The following is a 15740-nucleotide window of genomic DNA, read 5'->3' as shown; positions in this document are numbered from 1 at the left end:
CCCACGGCAGAGCTGCTTTGACGCCCTTTCGACGCGCCGGCCGGGCCGGAGACTCGAACGGGAGCTGCCGGGCGCTGCCTCCCTGCCTGCCCGAGGCGGGGGGCGGCTCTCCGTGCTCCCCCGACCCCCTCGCCTGGCTGGGCCCGGCCGGGCGGGGCGGCCCGTGGGTGCGGCCGCCCGTGGGTGCGGCCCCTGGGCCGGGGCTGCGCCGCCCGGCCCCGCCCGCGCCCGCCGCCGCCCGGGCTGAAAGGGGAGGGCGGGCGGCAGCGGCCGGTCCTCTCCTCTCCTCTCCCGCCCCACCGCCGCGACTCGGGCCGCGCTCCACAGCGGGACTCGCTGCAGGTGGGTGCCGGCACCGCTGCCGGCGGGGCGGGCGGTGCCGGAGGAGCCGGCACGGCAGCAGCTGCGGCCGGTGCTCCTCGCTCCCCGTCCCGGCTCTCGGCCCCGCAGACCCGGCGCTGCCCCCCACTCCTCGGGGCGCCCGGGGAGCGCCCCGCCGCCGCCGGTGCGAGCACGGCCGAGGGCTGCGGAGTCCGCCCCGCCGGCGGCCGGGCGAGGGGGAGGGTCCTTCCGCCCCCCCCGGTGTTGGCGGCGATCGTGGGCCCGGTGGGCGCGGGCGGCGGCGGCACTCGCGGGTGCTGGGCGGCTGCGGGTGAGCGCTGACGGGCGGGGCTGAGCTTTCTGAGCTGCTGGCAGGGGCACCCGGGTGCTTCTCGGCTGCTGGGAGGGAGCGAGGGCAGCGGTTTGAGCGGTTTGAGCGGCCAGCCTGCGCCTGGCTCCGCCGGGACGCGGGCGAGCAGCAGCCTGGGTGGCTTCAGCGGGGCTACTGAAGGGCACGAGTTACGCGTTTGCTTAACTGTGCGGGATCAGAGCCTTGGCACCTGAACAAACGTTCAAAGCGCGTTTGTGTAACTCGGTTCATCTTCCTCTAGGAGATTAGATCTCAGGAGTGTCTTCCCTCTCCTGTGTTCTGCCTCCTCTTCCTATGCATCCCTCCTCAGCCTCTGTTTATGGCAGCTCAGCCAGGTCACATTCCTCTGGGGTGCTCGGAGCCAGGGACCTGTTTGGTTTGGTTGTTTTTTTTCCTTTTTACATGAGGGCGTCAGTTGTTTTATTAAAGATAAGACTCATCTCTAGCTTCTCTCCTTCTGTAATTCTGTCAAAGGTGATCAGACTTGTCTGTCAGGAGTTTATCAATCTCTAGTGCTTCCTACACAAGGTTTCACAACCTTCTGGGGTGTTTAATGACCTTTCTTTTAATGTGATGCTTCTCTGCAGAAAGAAGCTGAAATGACAGGGCAGTAAATGGAAGACTCTTTTCCTCCCCACCCCTCTTGACCGCTTCTTTTAAGTTTGGTGCACTTGTATCCCTCCAGTTTTCTCTGCAGTCTCAAGAACTTGTTCAAACTTGGCTGCTGTACAGACATAAACCCTTCTTAAGACTAAAATGTGCACTGAACTGTTGTGTGTTCTCAGTTCAAGGTCTATGGCTCACATGAGTATTTAGAAATGGCCCCAAGCCTTTTTGTCTCTTGCACCTAGGGATTACAAATAATGTTCTTAAATGCTCCCACGCTGCAGACCTGAGACCGCTCACAAGGAGCACAACCTCACATAAGCTGCTTCTGTGTTGCAAGCCAGGGGAAAAGGCCACCCGGAAGAACTGGCTGTTGCAGAGCACCGTGGTGTCACAAACCATCTCGTTCCCTTTCAGAAGACAACCAGGAAGCCTGTGGATATGGAGTGGGGGAAATATCACTCACCACCTAGACAGATTTAATGTATGATGAGGGGCCACGCGGGGAAGCAGATATGTGGTGTTTGACACCATCCCCCCAGCTCCATTTCTTGAAGGTGTGTGTAGTTTCAAATGCCTTGACAAGGTGAGATACAGATCTTTACTTCTTTTCTCAGTTGCTATGGACCAGTATTTTCTGTAGTACCCTGGCTGTGACCTACGGACTGACAACTTCCTGATGACCCACAGATTCCCACCTTGCCTGTAGAGCTTCATCCATAAAACCCCAATGAGCCAGAAAGGATGTTGAAGATGGCCCAAGGTCCCAGAAGTTTGGAACTGACCAGGGACTTAGGGGTTGATTTGGACAACAATCTTTGTCCAAAACAGATGAGGATGAGCAGAGCACTTCTGATGCCATTGTATGCAAGCAGTAGCACCAAGTGTGGTGCCAGGTATGAGTTATTCTGGTGCTGACCTGATCACTGCTATGGTTGTTTCCTTTGGTCTTTTGGGGATCTAGGCTTTCTTCATTATCCGTGTTTCTTGTGGGGCTGCCATGAAGATGTCAGAAGAAAAATGCTAGAAAGGTACGCTGTGTTGAGCAGACCATCTGTGCACTATTCACTCTGTGTGCAAACAATATTTTAAAAAACTCAGGGCTGTAGGCTGCCTGGGGAAGCTTATATTTGAAGGGGAGTTTTTTTTCCTTGCTCATTGTTTTCTATACTAAAATACTAATACTCGTATGAGTCTACTGTATTACTAATATTAGTACTTTTCAGTGTTAGTGTGATTTACTCAGGTGACTAGCAAAACAGAAGTCTGTGATAATCTGAAGCTAGAGCACAGAAACCCACCAGGCACTGGGTTAGATGCGATTCATGGTTAGACTTTCCTGCTTTAACACGTGCTTTATTAAGTTTACTTTATACAGCATTATATCTTGTAGATTTTTACTAGAGATTCCACTGGTCAGCTTCTGCGTGTAGCGCGACATCTTCCTGCAGTGTCAGAATTGCTTTGAGAGATGTATACCTGCCTACTTGCATGGAGTTTTGACTTCTATAAATTAGCCACAACTGGGTTGGCTGCCATCAACTTGATGGTAGCATACAGTGCTGTTTGTTCTGGAATATATCCAACAGGTGAGGCAAACTTTGGTTTCTTATTCCAGGAAGAGTTTTGAGCATCCAAGTGAAGATGCCTTTTCCTTTTGGCTTCAAATTAATTGTGTTGCTTTGTTAACTCTTGAGAAGTTTATAGTGAAAAACACTTCTTACTGTAGGCAAGATCTGGATAGGGACTAGGATGCAGGAGAGGAAATAATTCAACACCATGGATATGGGTTTCCTAGTCCTTGGTAGGAACTAGGCAATACAAAATACTGGAGGAGAGGGAGAGATGTAAAGGGCAGGGTCCTTGCAATGGGGTCCATTCACAGCCCCCTTTTTGTGGGCTTAGATGGCTGACTGTCAAGAGGTTTTAGTACTTCAACCTAATAAAAGGCACCTGAATTAAAGAAACATCTACCTTTAGAGCTGTAGCTGTTCAGTTACTTCACTTAAGTTAAATTGATGTAATCATCCACTGATGTCAAAATCATACCCTGTGAAACATGTTAAATAGAGCAAAATCAAGGGTCAAATTTCAGCCCAGTAAGAGGTTTATCAGGGGAGTTTGAGGGATGTTTTCTCTCTGCTTCCTTTCTGCTGCCTCTCATTTCAATTTCAGGGCTTTGCTGTGGCTTTGAAAGCAAGCTCCCAGCAGCTGATGGTGTCCAGGCGTGCAGGCCAGGTGGGGATGCTGCTGCCTGCAGTAGCAGTCGCATGAGGGCTTCCCCCTGCCCACCCCTCCTGCAGCAGGCTCTGGTCCTGGCTCTTACTGAGATGCCAGCTCTGCTCTGCATGCTGCAGCAGTGAAACTTCAAGCCTCCATGGCACGGGCTTTTTTAACAGTTTTCTTGAATACAGACTTCTGACTGTTAGTGTTAACTGTGGTGTTAGCGGGATTGCTCTGTGTAAATCAGCCAGTTTGCATGGCCTTACTGAGCGCTTGTCATGACAACAGGAAGGGTATGGTCTCCCTTTACGAGCCTGCTCCTTTCAGTGGCAGTGTCATTTCTTACAATATTTATCTGATCTAGCCCCTAGCCTAGGACTTCAGACCACAAACAAGGAGGTGCTCTGCTCTCAGCTCTGGTGTGGGACCTGTCATTTACTTGGATTTTGCACCTCTGCCAGGGTGCAGGCTGTGAATTCACCTCCCCGCAGAATCCTGTTCCTGTGCCCAGCAGTTTGGAGGTTTCTTGAAGACCACCTGCCTGCAGCCTGACAGTGGGTGCAGGCAGCTGAGCTCCCGTAGCCAGAGGGCTGGGCTGCAGCCAGTGTCCCACACTGTGGAGGGTGCTGCACTGGCTACAGCACCTGCCCTTGCTGGAGGATCCTGCTTGCAAAGCTCGTGGGGCAGCTGTAGCTACGTGTTCAGTGTTGGTAAGAGGTAAAGTGAGGAGGTGAGCAGGTGGATTTTGAGCCTTCCCTCATCTAGCGTTTGTGTGCATAAGGTTTGATCCTAACAGTGACTAGCTGCTGAACAAGGAATGGAGCCAGCAGAGTGCTGCCCTTTGAGCTGGTAAGTTATGCCTTCATTACATCTCAGGAGCACTAAAAAGCAGGGATGTGCCTGGTTGAAAACCTCTTTGATGTATCCAGCACAGGTCTAGGGCTGGAGCTGTGGCCAGGGTTTATTTCTGGGCATGGACAGAACAGAGATTAACTCTAGTGGTATTGAGCTGGAGTAGGAAAAAAGGTCCCTTCCTGCAGCCTGGCATCTTCCCACCACTTAGGAAGATTTACAGCCTCCCTTGTTGCTTGGGCAGGGAGGATGGATTCCTGAGCCAGCACCTTTAGGGATTGCTCCTGATGCTGGAAGGGATAAAGAAGCCAAGAGAGGTCTGCAAGTCTCCTGTGTCAGCATCTGTCCCTAGCCTGAGGGCTGAGATTGACCCCTGGCTTGTCATTTGGATTTTGGTAGTCCACAGAGGGTCCTGGCAGAGCTGAGGGTCTCAGCAATGTCTGGCATGTAGGTCCATGGACCTTGTTGAAAATGGGTGACAGGGTTTTTTTCTTTAAATAACTATTCCTTTCACCTGCACTGTTTCTTCACCTTTTCCTTGTTGCCCAATGAGAAAACACCCCACTCCACATATAAAACTACCTCTTGTGCTCTTCTCAACATACTTATGTGTGTGTATGACCCACCAGGTGCCCCAGGATAAGCCTATACCTGTTCCTGTCATGGATCCTGTCCTGACATCCTTCTGTCCTGAAGAAGGCCAGCAGTATAGGGCTGCCATCCCTCCCTCTCTCCTATGGAAGCTGCATGCACCCTGAATCTGCTGCGCAATGTCATAGCCAAATGCTTTACCTTCCTTGGTGCTAAGCAGGATAAATCCCTTTTGGACCTCTCAAGTAAGCTAAGAACTAGACCAGCTTCATGGGCTGTAGCTCTATGGTGGCCAGTGATGCCGGCACGAGCCAGCCTTTTCCTGCTTTCAGGGAGGCAGGATCCTGGGCAGATCTTTACTTTCCTTGCAGGGCTTCTCCTCTCTTCTCTCCAGCCCATCACCTCTGTCTCCATCCTCCTGGACCTCTTGTTCTGTGGGTCCAACCACCCACTTGGTGTATCTGCTAGCATTTCTCATGTTTCTCATCACTCCTGCAGGCACAGCCATGCAGTTGTCCCTGGGTGGGAAGGGTGGCAGTCCAAGCCCTAATAGGAGTTACTGCTGAAACAGAGGAGGGTCTCAGCCAGTGGCTGCTCTCTTTCTTTCCCATGTCTATGACCACGTAGGACAGGAAAGCAATGCTGGGGGGAAGAGTATGACACTTTTACTCTCCCCCATCTGCACACCCATGTGCTATCTCTGGCCAGAGATATCTAGCTGCTGAGGGGAGTCTGAAGGTTGTATTTAGCAGGATCTTATCCGGGACTTTCTTTCCTGCCTCTTAATTGATCAAGCATTAACGGAGAAGCTGGCAGAAAATCTTGGACCAAATTCTGCTCTACCACATCCCTGCAGCCCCCCTGGGGCTTAGAGTCTGGGGCCATCCAAAATCCATTTATAATTGTTCCCATTGTAACTTCTTCCCCTCCCCCTGCCCCTTCCTAGCATGTCTGAACTGGGTCTTCAGGACAGGGCTCTGTTTCTGACTGTTCCCAAATAATTATCATGTAATTCTCCCAAAATAATGTAAGGTGTGGATGAGGCGCGTTCGCTTCCAGTGATGTAGCAACACCCCTTACACAACAGAAATTCTGGGTGTTTCACCAGGCTGGGAATGGGATGACAGCTGTAGGAGTGTGACTAAGGGGTGTCAGTGTGCCATGGGTGTTGCACCTTATCTCTGGGGCTGCTTTCTGGGTTTGCCTTCTTCCAGTGCATCAGTATCCTGGTGCCTGCTCTCCTTTCCCAGCCCTTTCCCCTGAGCCTCCCCACCCTCCCACAGCTGATTTGTAGCAGGGCAGCTCTCCACCCAGACCCCGGCTGCTCTCTCTGGGATTGCGGTTCCTCTCAGAGGGTCCTGCTGTGGCCTGGGCTTGCTCCCACCCCGTCTGTGCTGAGCAAAGTGGCTTGCGAGGGCCAAAGCCGGAGCGTGCCTCTCAGCATTCCCACCAGGCTCTGCAGGCCTCCCAGCGAGCTTGGACAGACATCAAGGGCTCAGAGGGAACCAGCCATTCTGGCTGGGCAGAAATAGAAATGAAATCCAGCTGTGCTGGTTCTGTAGCAGTAACCAGAGATTGAGCAGCGAGTGTCTCTGCTGGTGCTGTGACCTGACAGAGCTCCTTCTGCTGCTCTCCCCCTTTAACTTTCTGCAAGTCAGCCTGATAGTTTTTGAGCCTTATGAGCACATCGAAGAGGTTTTGAATTTCTGGAAAATTCCCCTGATACACCCTGATATCTGAGTTTTTAATTTTATTTTATTTTTGTGGCTTTTTTTCTTTATTGTTTTTTTTTTTTTTTGGTGGTGGTTTGTTCTGATTTGTTTTATTTCCAGTGGTAAACTCCAGACTGCTGTCCTCTCTCAGCTCATGAGCTTCTGGCTTGCAGCTACAGTCCTAGTTGTTATTTGCCCAAGTACGTGACAGAGCATTTCATACCCCATTAATGGCATGTTTCTCTCCTTGCAGTGATGAACATGATGAAGGTGCTACCGTGCCCTGCTGCTCTTCTCTTCCTAGTGGCTGCATTCAGTCTGGAGCCGTCTCACTGTGCCAAGGTGCTGATCATGCCCACCATAGTCTTTGACAGCCACTTGCGAGTCTTCATGCGAGTGGCAGAGGCACTGACTGACCAAGGCCATGACCCTGTGCTGCTACTTCATGAGGGTCGAGATTTGGAAACCTACCTGCCCAGCTTCCGCATGCAGAGGTACTGGGGTATCTTCAGCACGGAGAGCGCAGATGCCTGGGTGCAGGAGAAGATAAAGCGTGTCTTCCAAGGGAAGATGACCTCTCTGGAGATGTTTTCCTTTTTGGAGAAGTACCTGGAAAACTGTGACCTAGTGCTGGGAAACTCTACCCTTCTTCAGAAACTCCAGCATGAGCGCTTTGATCTGCTGTTGGTGGACCCCAATGAGATGTGTGGCTTTATCCTGGCCCACATTCTCCATGTCAAATATGCTGTGATCTCCACTGGTTTCTGGTTCCCAGCAGAGATTGGTGCAACTTCCCCCATTGCCTATGTCCCCGAGTTCAACTCCCTGATGACAGACAGGATGGGCTTCTTTGGTAGGACTTGGAATCTCCTAGTCTATATGATCACTCGTGTGGCCACAAAGCTGGTCATCCTTCCCAAGTTTGAACGTCTTATGGAGAAGCACAGAGTGGAGCCAAAGACATCCATGTTGGACCTTGTCCATGGAACTAGCCTATTCTTCCTCTGTAACGATGTAGTGCTGGACTTTCCCCGGCCAACACTCCCCCATGTCATTTTCACAGGGGGGATCCTCGCTGAGCCCGCAAAGACCCTCCCAGTGGTAAGTGCAGGAAAGCTTTGAGCTGTGATTGCACATTAACCTGTGGAGTTACTGAGTGCAAATCAGCTTTTGAAGAGCCTTGTAAATGCTCTGACACCCTAGAAGCCTGGAAGGCTGCTGTGGTTTGGTGCCTTGGTGCAGCAGGGAGACAGGGAACACTGAGGACTGTGAGGCTGCAGGGAGGATGTAGAATTAAGTTGTCCGTCCTGGTGCAGGATTTGGCTTCACTGTCCATGCAAAATGTTGTGTGGAAGTCCTAAATTGGCAGTGTTGCTCCTGGGACTTGGCCATGAATAGTTCGTTTGTTCCTATACTTGAAGTGGAAATGGGAAGAACCATTAGTCTTTGTTGCTTCATCACTGATTTATGTCAATCCAAAATTTCCTCCTTAATCCTATTTCTTGCAGGGCATTTCTGCCCTTGAGCTTGCAGTCTTAAGAAGCCATAGAGAAGACCTGTGCTTGTTACCTCATCAAATTTGATGTGGAATCCCAAAGGGTACAAAACTGAAGTGTATCATCGCCTTTTTCTCAGGGTCCAGCCCTGAGGGAAAACTCCCCGGGCAGCCCAGAGGCTTTCTCTGGCCTGTACCTCACTATCCCCAGTAATAAATTCAGAGGGACAAGCTCTTAAAGCCTCCAACTGAAGAAATATTGGAACAGAGCAGGACCTGTCTGACATTCCTCCCATTGTCTTACCACTTTTAAAAACACTGAGGGGTAATCGACCTGGATAATGACACTTGGGCACTCAGGCTGTCCTGGTGTCCCAACTAAGGGACCAATATGGAAGTAAGATTCAAGTTTCAAATGATTAGAGGCCTGTCAAGATCTCTGATGGCAGCTTTAATAGAAACAATTTTGGGGGTGTCATTTTTTTCCAGTTTATAAGAAAAAACAAGCTCGGGTGCTTTAGAACAAAAATTCTCCAGATGTGTATGACTGCACATCACCCTTTCCGATGTGGCACGGCATGTAGGTAATGTAACGCACCTAGGGTGCTTCAAAAGCTGTGTCAGAGTGGCTGCCTCACAGCTCTTACAAAACACTGGCTTGGTCCAATCTGGCCACGTACACACCTGCCTTATAAAGAAGGGAGTTGTTTGCTGGGGCATTACTCATGTGCTTCACAGCTTCCAGAACTGATCCCAGGGTGCCTAAGGGTAGAATGATGGAGATAAGTCCAGAGCCCTGCAGTCGGCGGTGGCTGTCATGCTAGCAGGTAGGCATGTCTGTGTCCAGGTTAGGGGATGCCAGCAGAAGAGAGGACCTCTGTAGGTCTAGGTGCAGATTAAGGAATCTCCCATCTGAACTGGAGCAGAGTTATGTAATTAAGGTGTTTATTTCTTCATAGTTGAAACTGTGATTGTGAGTTCCTCTAATTAGTACTCTGAAATACAGATATGTATTCGAGAGATGGTGAGAACTTTTGGTGGTCAACCACGCTTCCCTTGCAACTTTAATGCTGTTTCTGAAAGTCAAATGTTAAGTCTCAATTGTAATGAATAATGTAATCATCTGTTTTATGAGTCATAGTACTTTTAATTAGGAAAGTAAAACTATCGCTTCTTTAGCAGTTTTAGTGGTTGTATTGATCAAAGGATGTGAAACTCAAGAGAATAGAGAAGCCAAAATCCCTTAGTTGAAAACTTCTTGATTCTTGGTTGTTGTGTTGTTTTAGAGCTTTTTAAGCATTTCTGCAAAGATAGGTTTGAGTCCCTGAAGCATACAAGGCTCAAATATCCCCAGAGAGTAACACTAAAATGTGCTTTATAACTCTTTTGTACTATGATCCCCCAACCTGTAGACTACTATTATTAAGACTTTCTGAATTAATCATCCTAATTTTCTCCTTTAATAACAGGAAGAACAATTTTTTTTGCCCTTCATGCTCTTCTATAGTGTTTATTTTAAGGAAGAATTCATATTCAAAGATGGATTTTATGAAACTTTTCTAAAATGCTCCTAGCTGTGATACATGAGAAACCTGAAGCAGGACAGAATCTGTAATGAGAAATAGGCTCAGCTGAGCCTGGCGTAAAAGGGAATAGTCTGTGTTTGCTCCACAACAGCTGTGGTGGCTGATTTCTTCTCCCTGCAGCCTTCTGGCCCTGGTTGAAAAAAGTATAGACTCTGTTCTAGATACACACCTGTTTATGTAGCTTTACAGGTAGCCTCTAAATGAAGAACACACAACTGTAGTTTTTGCTGGAGCTGAAGCTACCTTTCTGCCTAGTGACCAAAAACTAAATCTTCTGCCTGCAAGTAGCTATCAAGGATGATGGGTAGAAGTCTCCTGGCAAGATGGCAAAACTTTCTGCCATCTCCAGGGGCCTTTGACATTCAAGAGTTTGTGGGGGATCTCCAGCAAGATGTTGTTCCTGACTCTGTCTGCATGATGTTTCATCTGTTGTATCAGTCTATGACTAGAGACTCCGACAGGCCTCCTGCCTCAGTGGTGATGGAAAATAGCCTTCCTCTTTTTACTCCAATTTCTTCCTCTGCTCTTGCTGCTCCTGCGTGGGCCCTATGTTTTCAGAGCCCTCCTTGCCAAAGAGCAATTGCATTACCTCCAAAGCAGGAGGTAATACTATGAAATGCAAGTTTTGGATACCTCCCTGCAAACTCCCAAGCCCAGCAGGTGCTCAAGTAATTTCTGCCTGGCTGGGTGCAGAAATCATAGCGGTTTTAGAGTTCATTGCCTGGTGAAAACCATGTAGCTTTGTGCTCCAGGTGGATTTGGCTTCATTCTCTCCATAGACAACTTTCTATTGGCAGAGGCAACAGTGGGAAGGGCCTTTCTCCAACAAGACTTCAAGGCAGCTCTGTGTGTTTTGCCCGCAGGGTCTGCGTCTCTGGGTGGAAGCAGCAGATGTGGGTGTTGTTGTTGTCTCCTTTGGCATCGGGATTCGAGCTCTTCCAAGCGATTTGGTGGAGAAGATGGCTGGCGCATTCGCTCGCCTCCCACAGAGGGTGGTGTGGAGGTGAGGAGGGAATGGGATTTCTTTTAACTCGAGTTGGATGAAAATCAACATTGAGGGGTGATTCATCTCAAAACACAGAATTTTCTTTTCATCTCTTGAGCTGATTGAATTTATAATTGTTCTCCATGTGTTTCTCTTCCATTTTTTTCCCCTTTCTCCTCCCATAGATACTTTGGGCAGAAGCCAAGAAACCTGGGTGAGAATACGCTGATGATGGAGTGGCTGCCCCAGAATGACCTGCTAGGTAAGGCTGGGCACTGTGTGTGTGTGTGCTGCTAGCAACATCCCTGGAGTTTAGCCCAAACCACAGCAAAGGCACACAATGACAACAGCACCTGTGTGGGTCTAAATCTGTTGCTTGTTGCAAGTCTGACCTGTACAAAACATGGTCCTCACCTAACACCTGCTTGAAGCTGCATTCTTGGCCCCTATCTTCCTCCTCCTCCTCCTCTAGGCACTGCTCATCAAGTTTTGGGCTGCCAAGAAAAAGGTGTGTTCCCAAAGGGTAGTCTCTGCTCAACATGCCTGGTTTTCCTTAAACATACGTCAGCGCTGTGTGTTGAGGAAGCCACTGATAGCCCTGTTTCAGCATGGAAGGCACTGACCTGCTGCCATTTCTTTGCCTTCAGGCCATCCCAATGTGAAAGCCTTCGTCAGCCACTGTGGGATGAACGGTGTCTTTGAGGCAATTTATCATGGTGTGCCAGTGGTGGGATTTCCTTTCTATGGGGACCAGTTTGACATCATGACCAGAGTGCAGGCGAAGGGCATGGGTATCCTCATGGACTGGAGCAGAGTGAAAGAAGAGGATCTTTACCAAGCTGTTGTCACGGTTATCTCTGACCCCAGGTGAGGCATCTGGAAGCCTTGAGCTCTTCCTTGGTGCAGACTGCACGTAGGGACCGGCGTGTCTTTGTGTTGACCCCTACACAGCCTGTGGTGACTTCTTGACAAAGCAGAGTTGCAAGTGTTGCCCAGCTGGCCAGACATCTTAGTGCCTCAAAATCCTGAGATGCAGTCCAAGAGGGAGATACTCCAGCATTTGCTATTGGAGAGCATGATCTAGTCCTGTTTGACTCTAATTTTCATAGAAAGCTTTTTGAGATGCTGAGGCACGAACCTCTTCTCCTTTTAACGCCAGCCTGTCATCAGGGAAAGTGAGATCACAAACTCACGGTGGGATCTCCCTAGTCTTGTCTAAGCAGCTTGCTGCAAAACAGCGGAGAGAGTGGACTGCAGGTAATATTCCAATGTTTTATCTGTTCCTTCTGACAACCAGATGCTCTGCACTTTCCTAGATGCGCTGCAGCACAGTGACACAGGGCTCCCACTTTCTAACAGGACACATGCAACTGCTAGTGTTTGAAATGCTGCCCGAGAGCTTGATTTTTTTTATTTATTTTTTTTTTTTTTTAGTTTTATTTGTTTGTTTTTATTACCTATTAGGAGCTCTCAACAACTTACACTGAGGTCAGTAGGTACCTCATCTTCTTGGTACCTCGAAGGATTTGGCCAGTCATCAAGTGTGCAACTGTTGCTTGATGCTGAGTGAGGTCTTTGGGTGCAAACTCCCCTTAGAAAGCAACAATCCACATAAACCCACTGATCAGGTACTTGGGAGCTGAACTGCCAGCCTTGTTAACAAAACACAAAGTGAAATACACTCTGGTTTGTGCTGCCATGGCTAACGATTGCCATCAGAGTGGCTTTCAGAGACATTTGTGAAAAGAGTCATGGAAGAAATTTGCCACTCTCCCGAGGTATTATCAGGGACTTGAAAGCACCAGTGGACACCTCAGACCACTTCTCAGCTATGAAACTCCAGTCAGGAGGATAACTTCTTGTCTTCTTCCCTTGCAGCTACAGAAAAGCAGCCAAACTCATCTCAGCTCTGCACCTGGACAGACCAATGCATGCTCTCAATAGGACAGTGTATTGGCTAGAGTACATCCTTCGTCACAATGGGGCACCGTATCTTCGCCCGGCTGTCTATGACCTCTCCTTATATGAGTACTTCTGCCTGGACATCTTGGCTCTTCTGGTCTTGTGTCTGGCCGGTATTGGATTTGTCCTCTACAAATCTGTGATGTGGTGCAGAAGGAAGGGGGCCAGCCCTGTGTATCAGAATGGCAATTGCATGAAGGGCCACTTCACAGAAGAAAAGAAATTGCAGTAGTGGCTCAGCGTGTTTCAGGGCACATCCCATCACTGTGAAACGAACTGCTGCTGTGCCAAGAAATGTATGGCACGCAGGCACGGAGAGAGGTGAAAGATCAGCGGGTCTGGATGAGATGAGAGTGGGGCGGGAGGAGTATTTCAGAGGCCTGTGTGCACACCTCTGTACAGCACCTGTGGGCGAGGGCGCGAATTCAGGCGTGGGTGGAAGCACTTGGCCAGGATGCTGGGAATGGGGCATGGGTAGGTAGACTTCCAGGGAGGAGTGCAAGTTGTTCCCTTTGTATTGCATGTTGGTTTAGATGCTGGTGTTGCTCTTCTGGCTTTTTGGATCTTCCATGGAGGCTCTGGAGGTAGGAATAGCATTTCATGTGTGGCAGACACCATTTCTCCTCTGCCTTGTTACCAAGAGCCCCAGGAGTCAGGATTCCTTTATGTGCAGGTGAGGACCTGAAATAGAGCTGTGGACAGGGAAGGATTCTGAAAGTATTATCTACAAGAGAAATAAATTGGTCTGGTTTAAGTTCTGCGGGTAAACATTGTGCTTCCTGCTTTGATCAACCCTCTGCAATCCTGTTTGTTTGAGCTAAATTATTATTTTTTAAAATAAAGTGATATTCTTTCTCCTGTGTGGCAGTTCTCTGGTCTTGGTTTAATGTGAACCTGTGATCCTTGTAACAGGATGTTGTTCGAGCAAGATTAAAGTGTTTTTTCCTTCTTGTTGCTACTGCTATGGTCTCTGCATACCTCTGTATCCCTACAAACCTCCATCAGCAATTCCTTTTGGTCTTCCCACAGGGTTTCAGGCAGCGCCTTCCTTCCTCTACCAGCGTGTGACACACACCCATGCCCATGGAGTCTCCAAACCTGTGATAAAAGAAGAATTTGAAACAGATGTAGGTGCCAGGACCACAGGAAGAGCAGCCAGTAGCTCGGCGAGCTGGTCATAGGCAATGGGCCATACAACACAATTATAGAAACAACAAGCTCTATTCTTTCAGAAGAAAACAGAAATGCCTGCTCATTTCAGTGTGAATGGGCATACTGATGCCCCATGTGGGAACATGGTACCTGGGAGTGATACCTATGTGTTTTTACTCACCCTAGGCTTTAAGGCAAACCCACACTTGGGTGCCGTTGCACAACCCACCCGCAACATTGGTTGATCGTCCAACTGGCAATGCCCCACACTGAGGATCAAGGGCTCAGCTCCATGCTCTCAGCTGGGGCCATCACTGTGCTGGCACAAGCTGGAGAGTAACCTCACTGCCACTGCTGCCCTTGCTGGTGTTTCCAGGCTCTGTTCTTGCTTGCTATTGCATGTGTTTCTCTTTTCAGATGAAGGTGCATTGCCACATGCAACCTAGCAAACAGCAGTCTGGCTGAGCTCCTGGGATGCTCTGGGTTGGGACAGTGCCCAGCTCTGACTTGGTGGCTTCTCTGAGGCCGGGCAGTGCTGCCTTCCTTCCCCAAGCCTCAGCTTGCAGAAGTGATGTAGTGAAGAAAGCTTTGGATGAGAATCTCATTTGCCATCAAGGACAGATGAGAAGAGCCCATAGACCTAAGCTGGGACCTATAACTATCCTGTAGCAGATGTTGCTCTTCCTGGAGTTTCTTGCTGCCTCCTGGGATGCCCAAACCTGACCATGGTCAGTGGTGGATATGGCAGCCCATCAGTCTTGGTCTGTAGCATCTCTGTGTTCAGCTCTGGGTCTGCCAACATAAGAAGAACATGGACCTGTTGGAATGAGTCCAGAGGAGGCCATGAAGATGATTGGGGACCTAGAGCACCTTCCTTATGAGGACAGGCTGAGAGAATTGGGGTTGTTCAGCCTGGAGAAGGGAAGGCTCTGGGGAGACCCCTTAAAGAGGGCCTACAGGAAAGCTGGGGAGGGACTCTTTATCAGGGAGTGTAGTGATAGGATGAGGGGTAATGGCTTTAAAGTGAAAGAAGGTAGATTTTGATTGGATATGAGGAAGAAATTCTTCACTGGGAAGGTGCTGAGGCACTGGCACAGGTTGCCCAGAGCAGCTGTGGCTGCCCCCCTCCCTGAAAGTGCTCAAGGCCAGGCTGGACGAGGCTTTGATCAACCTGGTCTAGTGGAAGGTGTCCCTGCCCATGACAGAGGGGTTGGAACTGGATGATCTTTAAGGTCCCTTCCAACCCAAACCGTTCTATCGTTCTATATGGCTTTAGGCCCTCTGAGCTGAGGATGCAGTCTAGTTGTCCACAATGGGAGGTAGGGGGAGATCAGAGCAAGGTGAGCTGCTAACAGATAGTAGGGGAAAAATAGATTGTAGGTAAGTGGTAGAAACACTGGCTGCCTGGCACGTTTCTGCCTGTGAGCTGAAATTTAAAGGTTGATAAGGCTTTGATTTTTGAGGGGAAAAAAAGATATTGTCACAAGTTTTGCAGCATGCCTGCCCATTGCTAGTTGTACTGTGATGGCTTTGTTGTCATCTCTTAGCAGATGAGTGTGGACAAGGGGGTAGAGGTGGGGCATCTGGCTCAGATCTTTGTCATCTCTGGTGTGAAAGAGGGAGATCGTTACTGCTGCCTGTGTGAGAGTTTGGCTATCTAGATTAGTCTGAATATAGCAGGTGAGTTGGGAATTTTGTGACTTTGTGACAGTGCTGGAATACTTCAGGCTTAAAGAGAAGAAAAAAGAGCAAGAGGAGAAATGCACCATGCTTGCAAACTGATGTTCCAGCGGAGTGGCTTGTCTCCATCCTCTGCAGCCCACCTGTGTGGCAAAACATAGTGGAGTCAAGGGGCTAGTTCAGTTTGGCCGTGCCCTGCAGCAAT

At 49.4% G+C, this 15740-nt stretch overlaps 1 protein-coding gene across 2 annotated transcripts; it reads left to right on the top strand.

The window, feature by feature from the left end:
- Positions 1 to 243: 243 nt before the first annotated feature.
- On the top strand, positions 244 to 13664 carry LOC104362911 (2-hydroxyacylsphingosine 1-beta-galactosyltransferase). Of its 2 annotated transcripts, none has more exons than XM_042792760.1 (6): positions 244 to 342; positions 6929 to 7776; positions 10620 to 10759; positions 10927 to 11003; positions 11389 to 11608; positions 12620 to 13664. In XM_042792760.1, exons 2-6 carry the CDS (start codon positions 6931 to 6933, stop codon positions 12933 to 12935), a joined length of 1599 nt encoding a protein of 532 aa, XP_042648694.1. In that variant the 5' UTR covers positions 244 to 342; positions 6929 to 6930; the 3' UTR covers positions 12936 to 13664. The 2 variants fall into 2 exon arrangements, with proteins under 2 accessions (XP_042648694.1, XP_032838109.2); XM_032982218.2 differs by lacking the exon at positions 244 to 342 and adding an exon at positions 2126 to 2193.
- The last annotated feature ends 2076 nt before the right edge of the window (positions 13665 to 15740 follow it).

The sequence above is a fragment of the Tyto alba genome, unplaced genomic scaffold (assembly GCF_018691265.1).
Source record: "Tyto alba isolate M040663 unplaced genomic scaffold, T.alba_DEE_v4.0 Super-Scaffold_1, whole genome shotgun sequence".
Lineage (NCBI taxonomy): Eukaryota > Metazoa > Chordata > Aves > Strigiformes > Tytonidae > Tyto > Tyto alba.
Note: the sequence above shows the minus strand (reverse complement) of the source record. Positions and strands in the feature narration are given on the sequence as shown.

Bases quoted from the DNA above. Each gene is read 5' to 3' on its own strand.
- LOC104362911 (XM_032982218.2), top strand. From the start codon at position 2,163: ATGCAAGCAGTAGCACCAAGTGTGGTGCCAG. The intron at 10,760-10,926 runs GTGAGGAGGGAA...CTCCTCCCATAG, and splicing joins CCACAGAGGGTGGTGTGGAG to ATACTTTGGGCAGAAGCCAA. The intron at 11,609-12,619 runs GTGAGGCATCTG...CTTCCCTTGCAG, and splicing joins ACGGTTATCTCTGACCCCAG to CTACAGAAAAGCAGCCAAAC.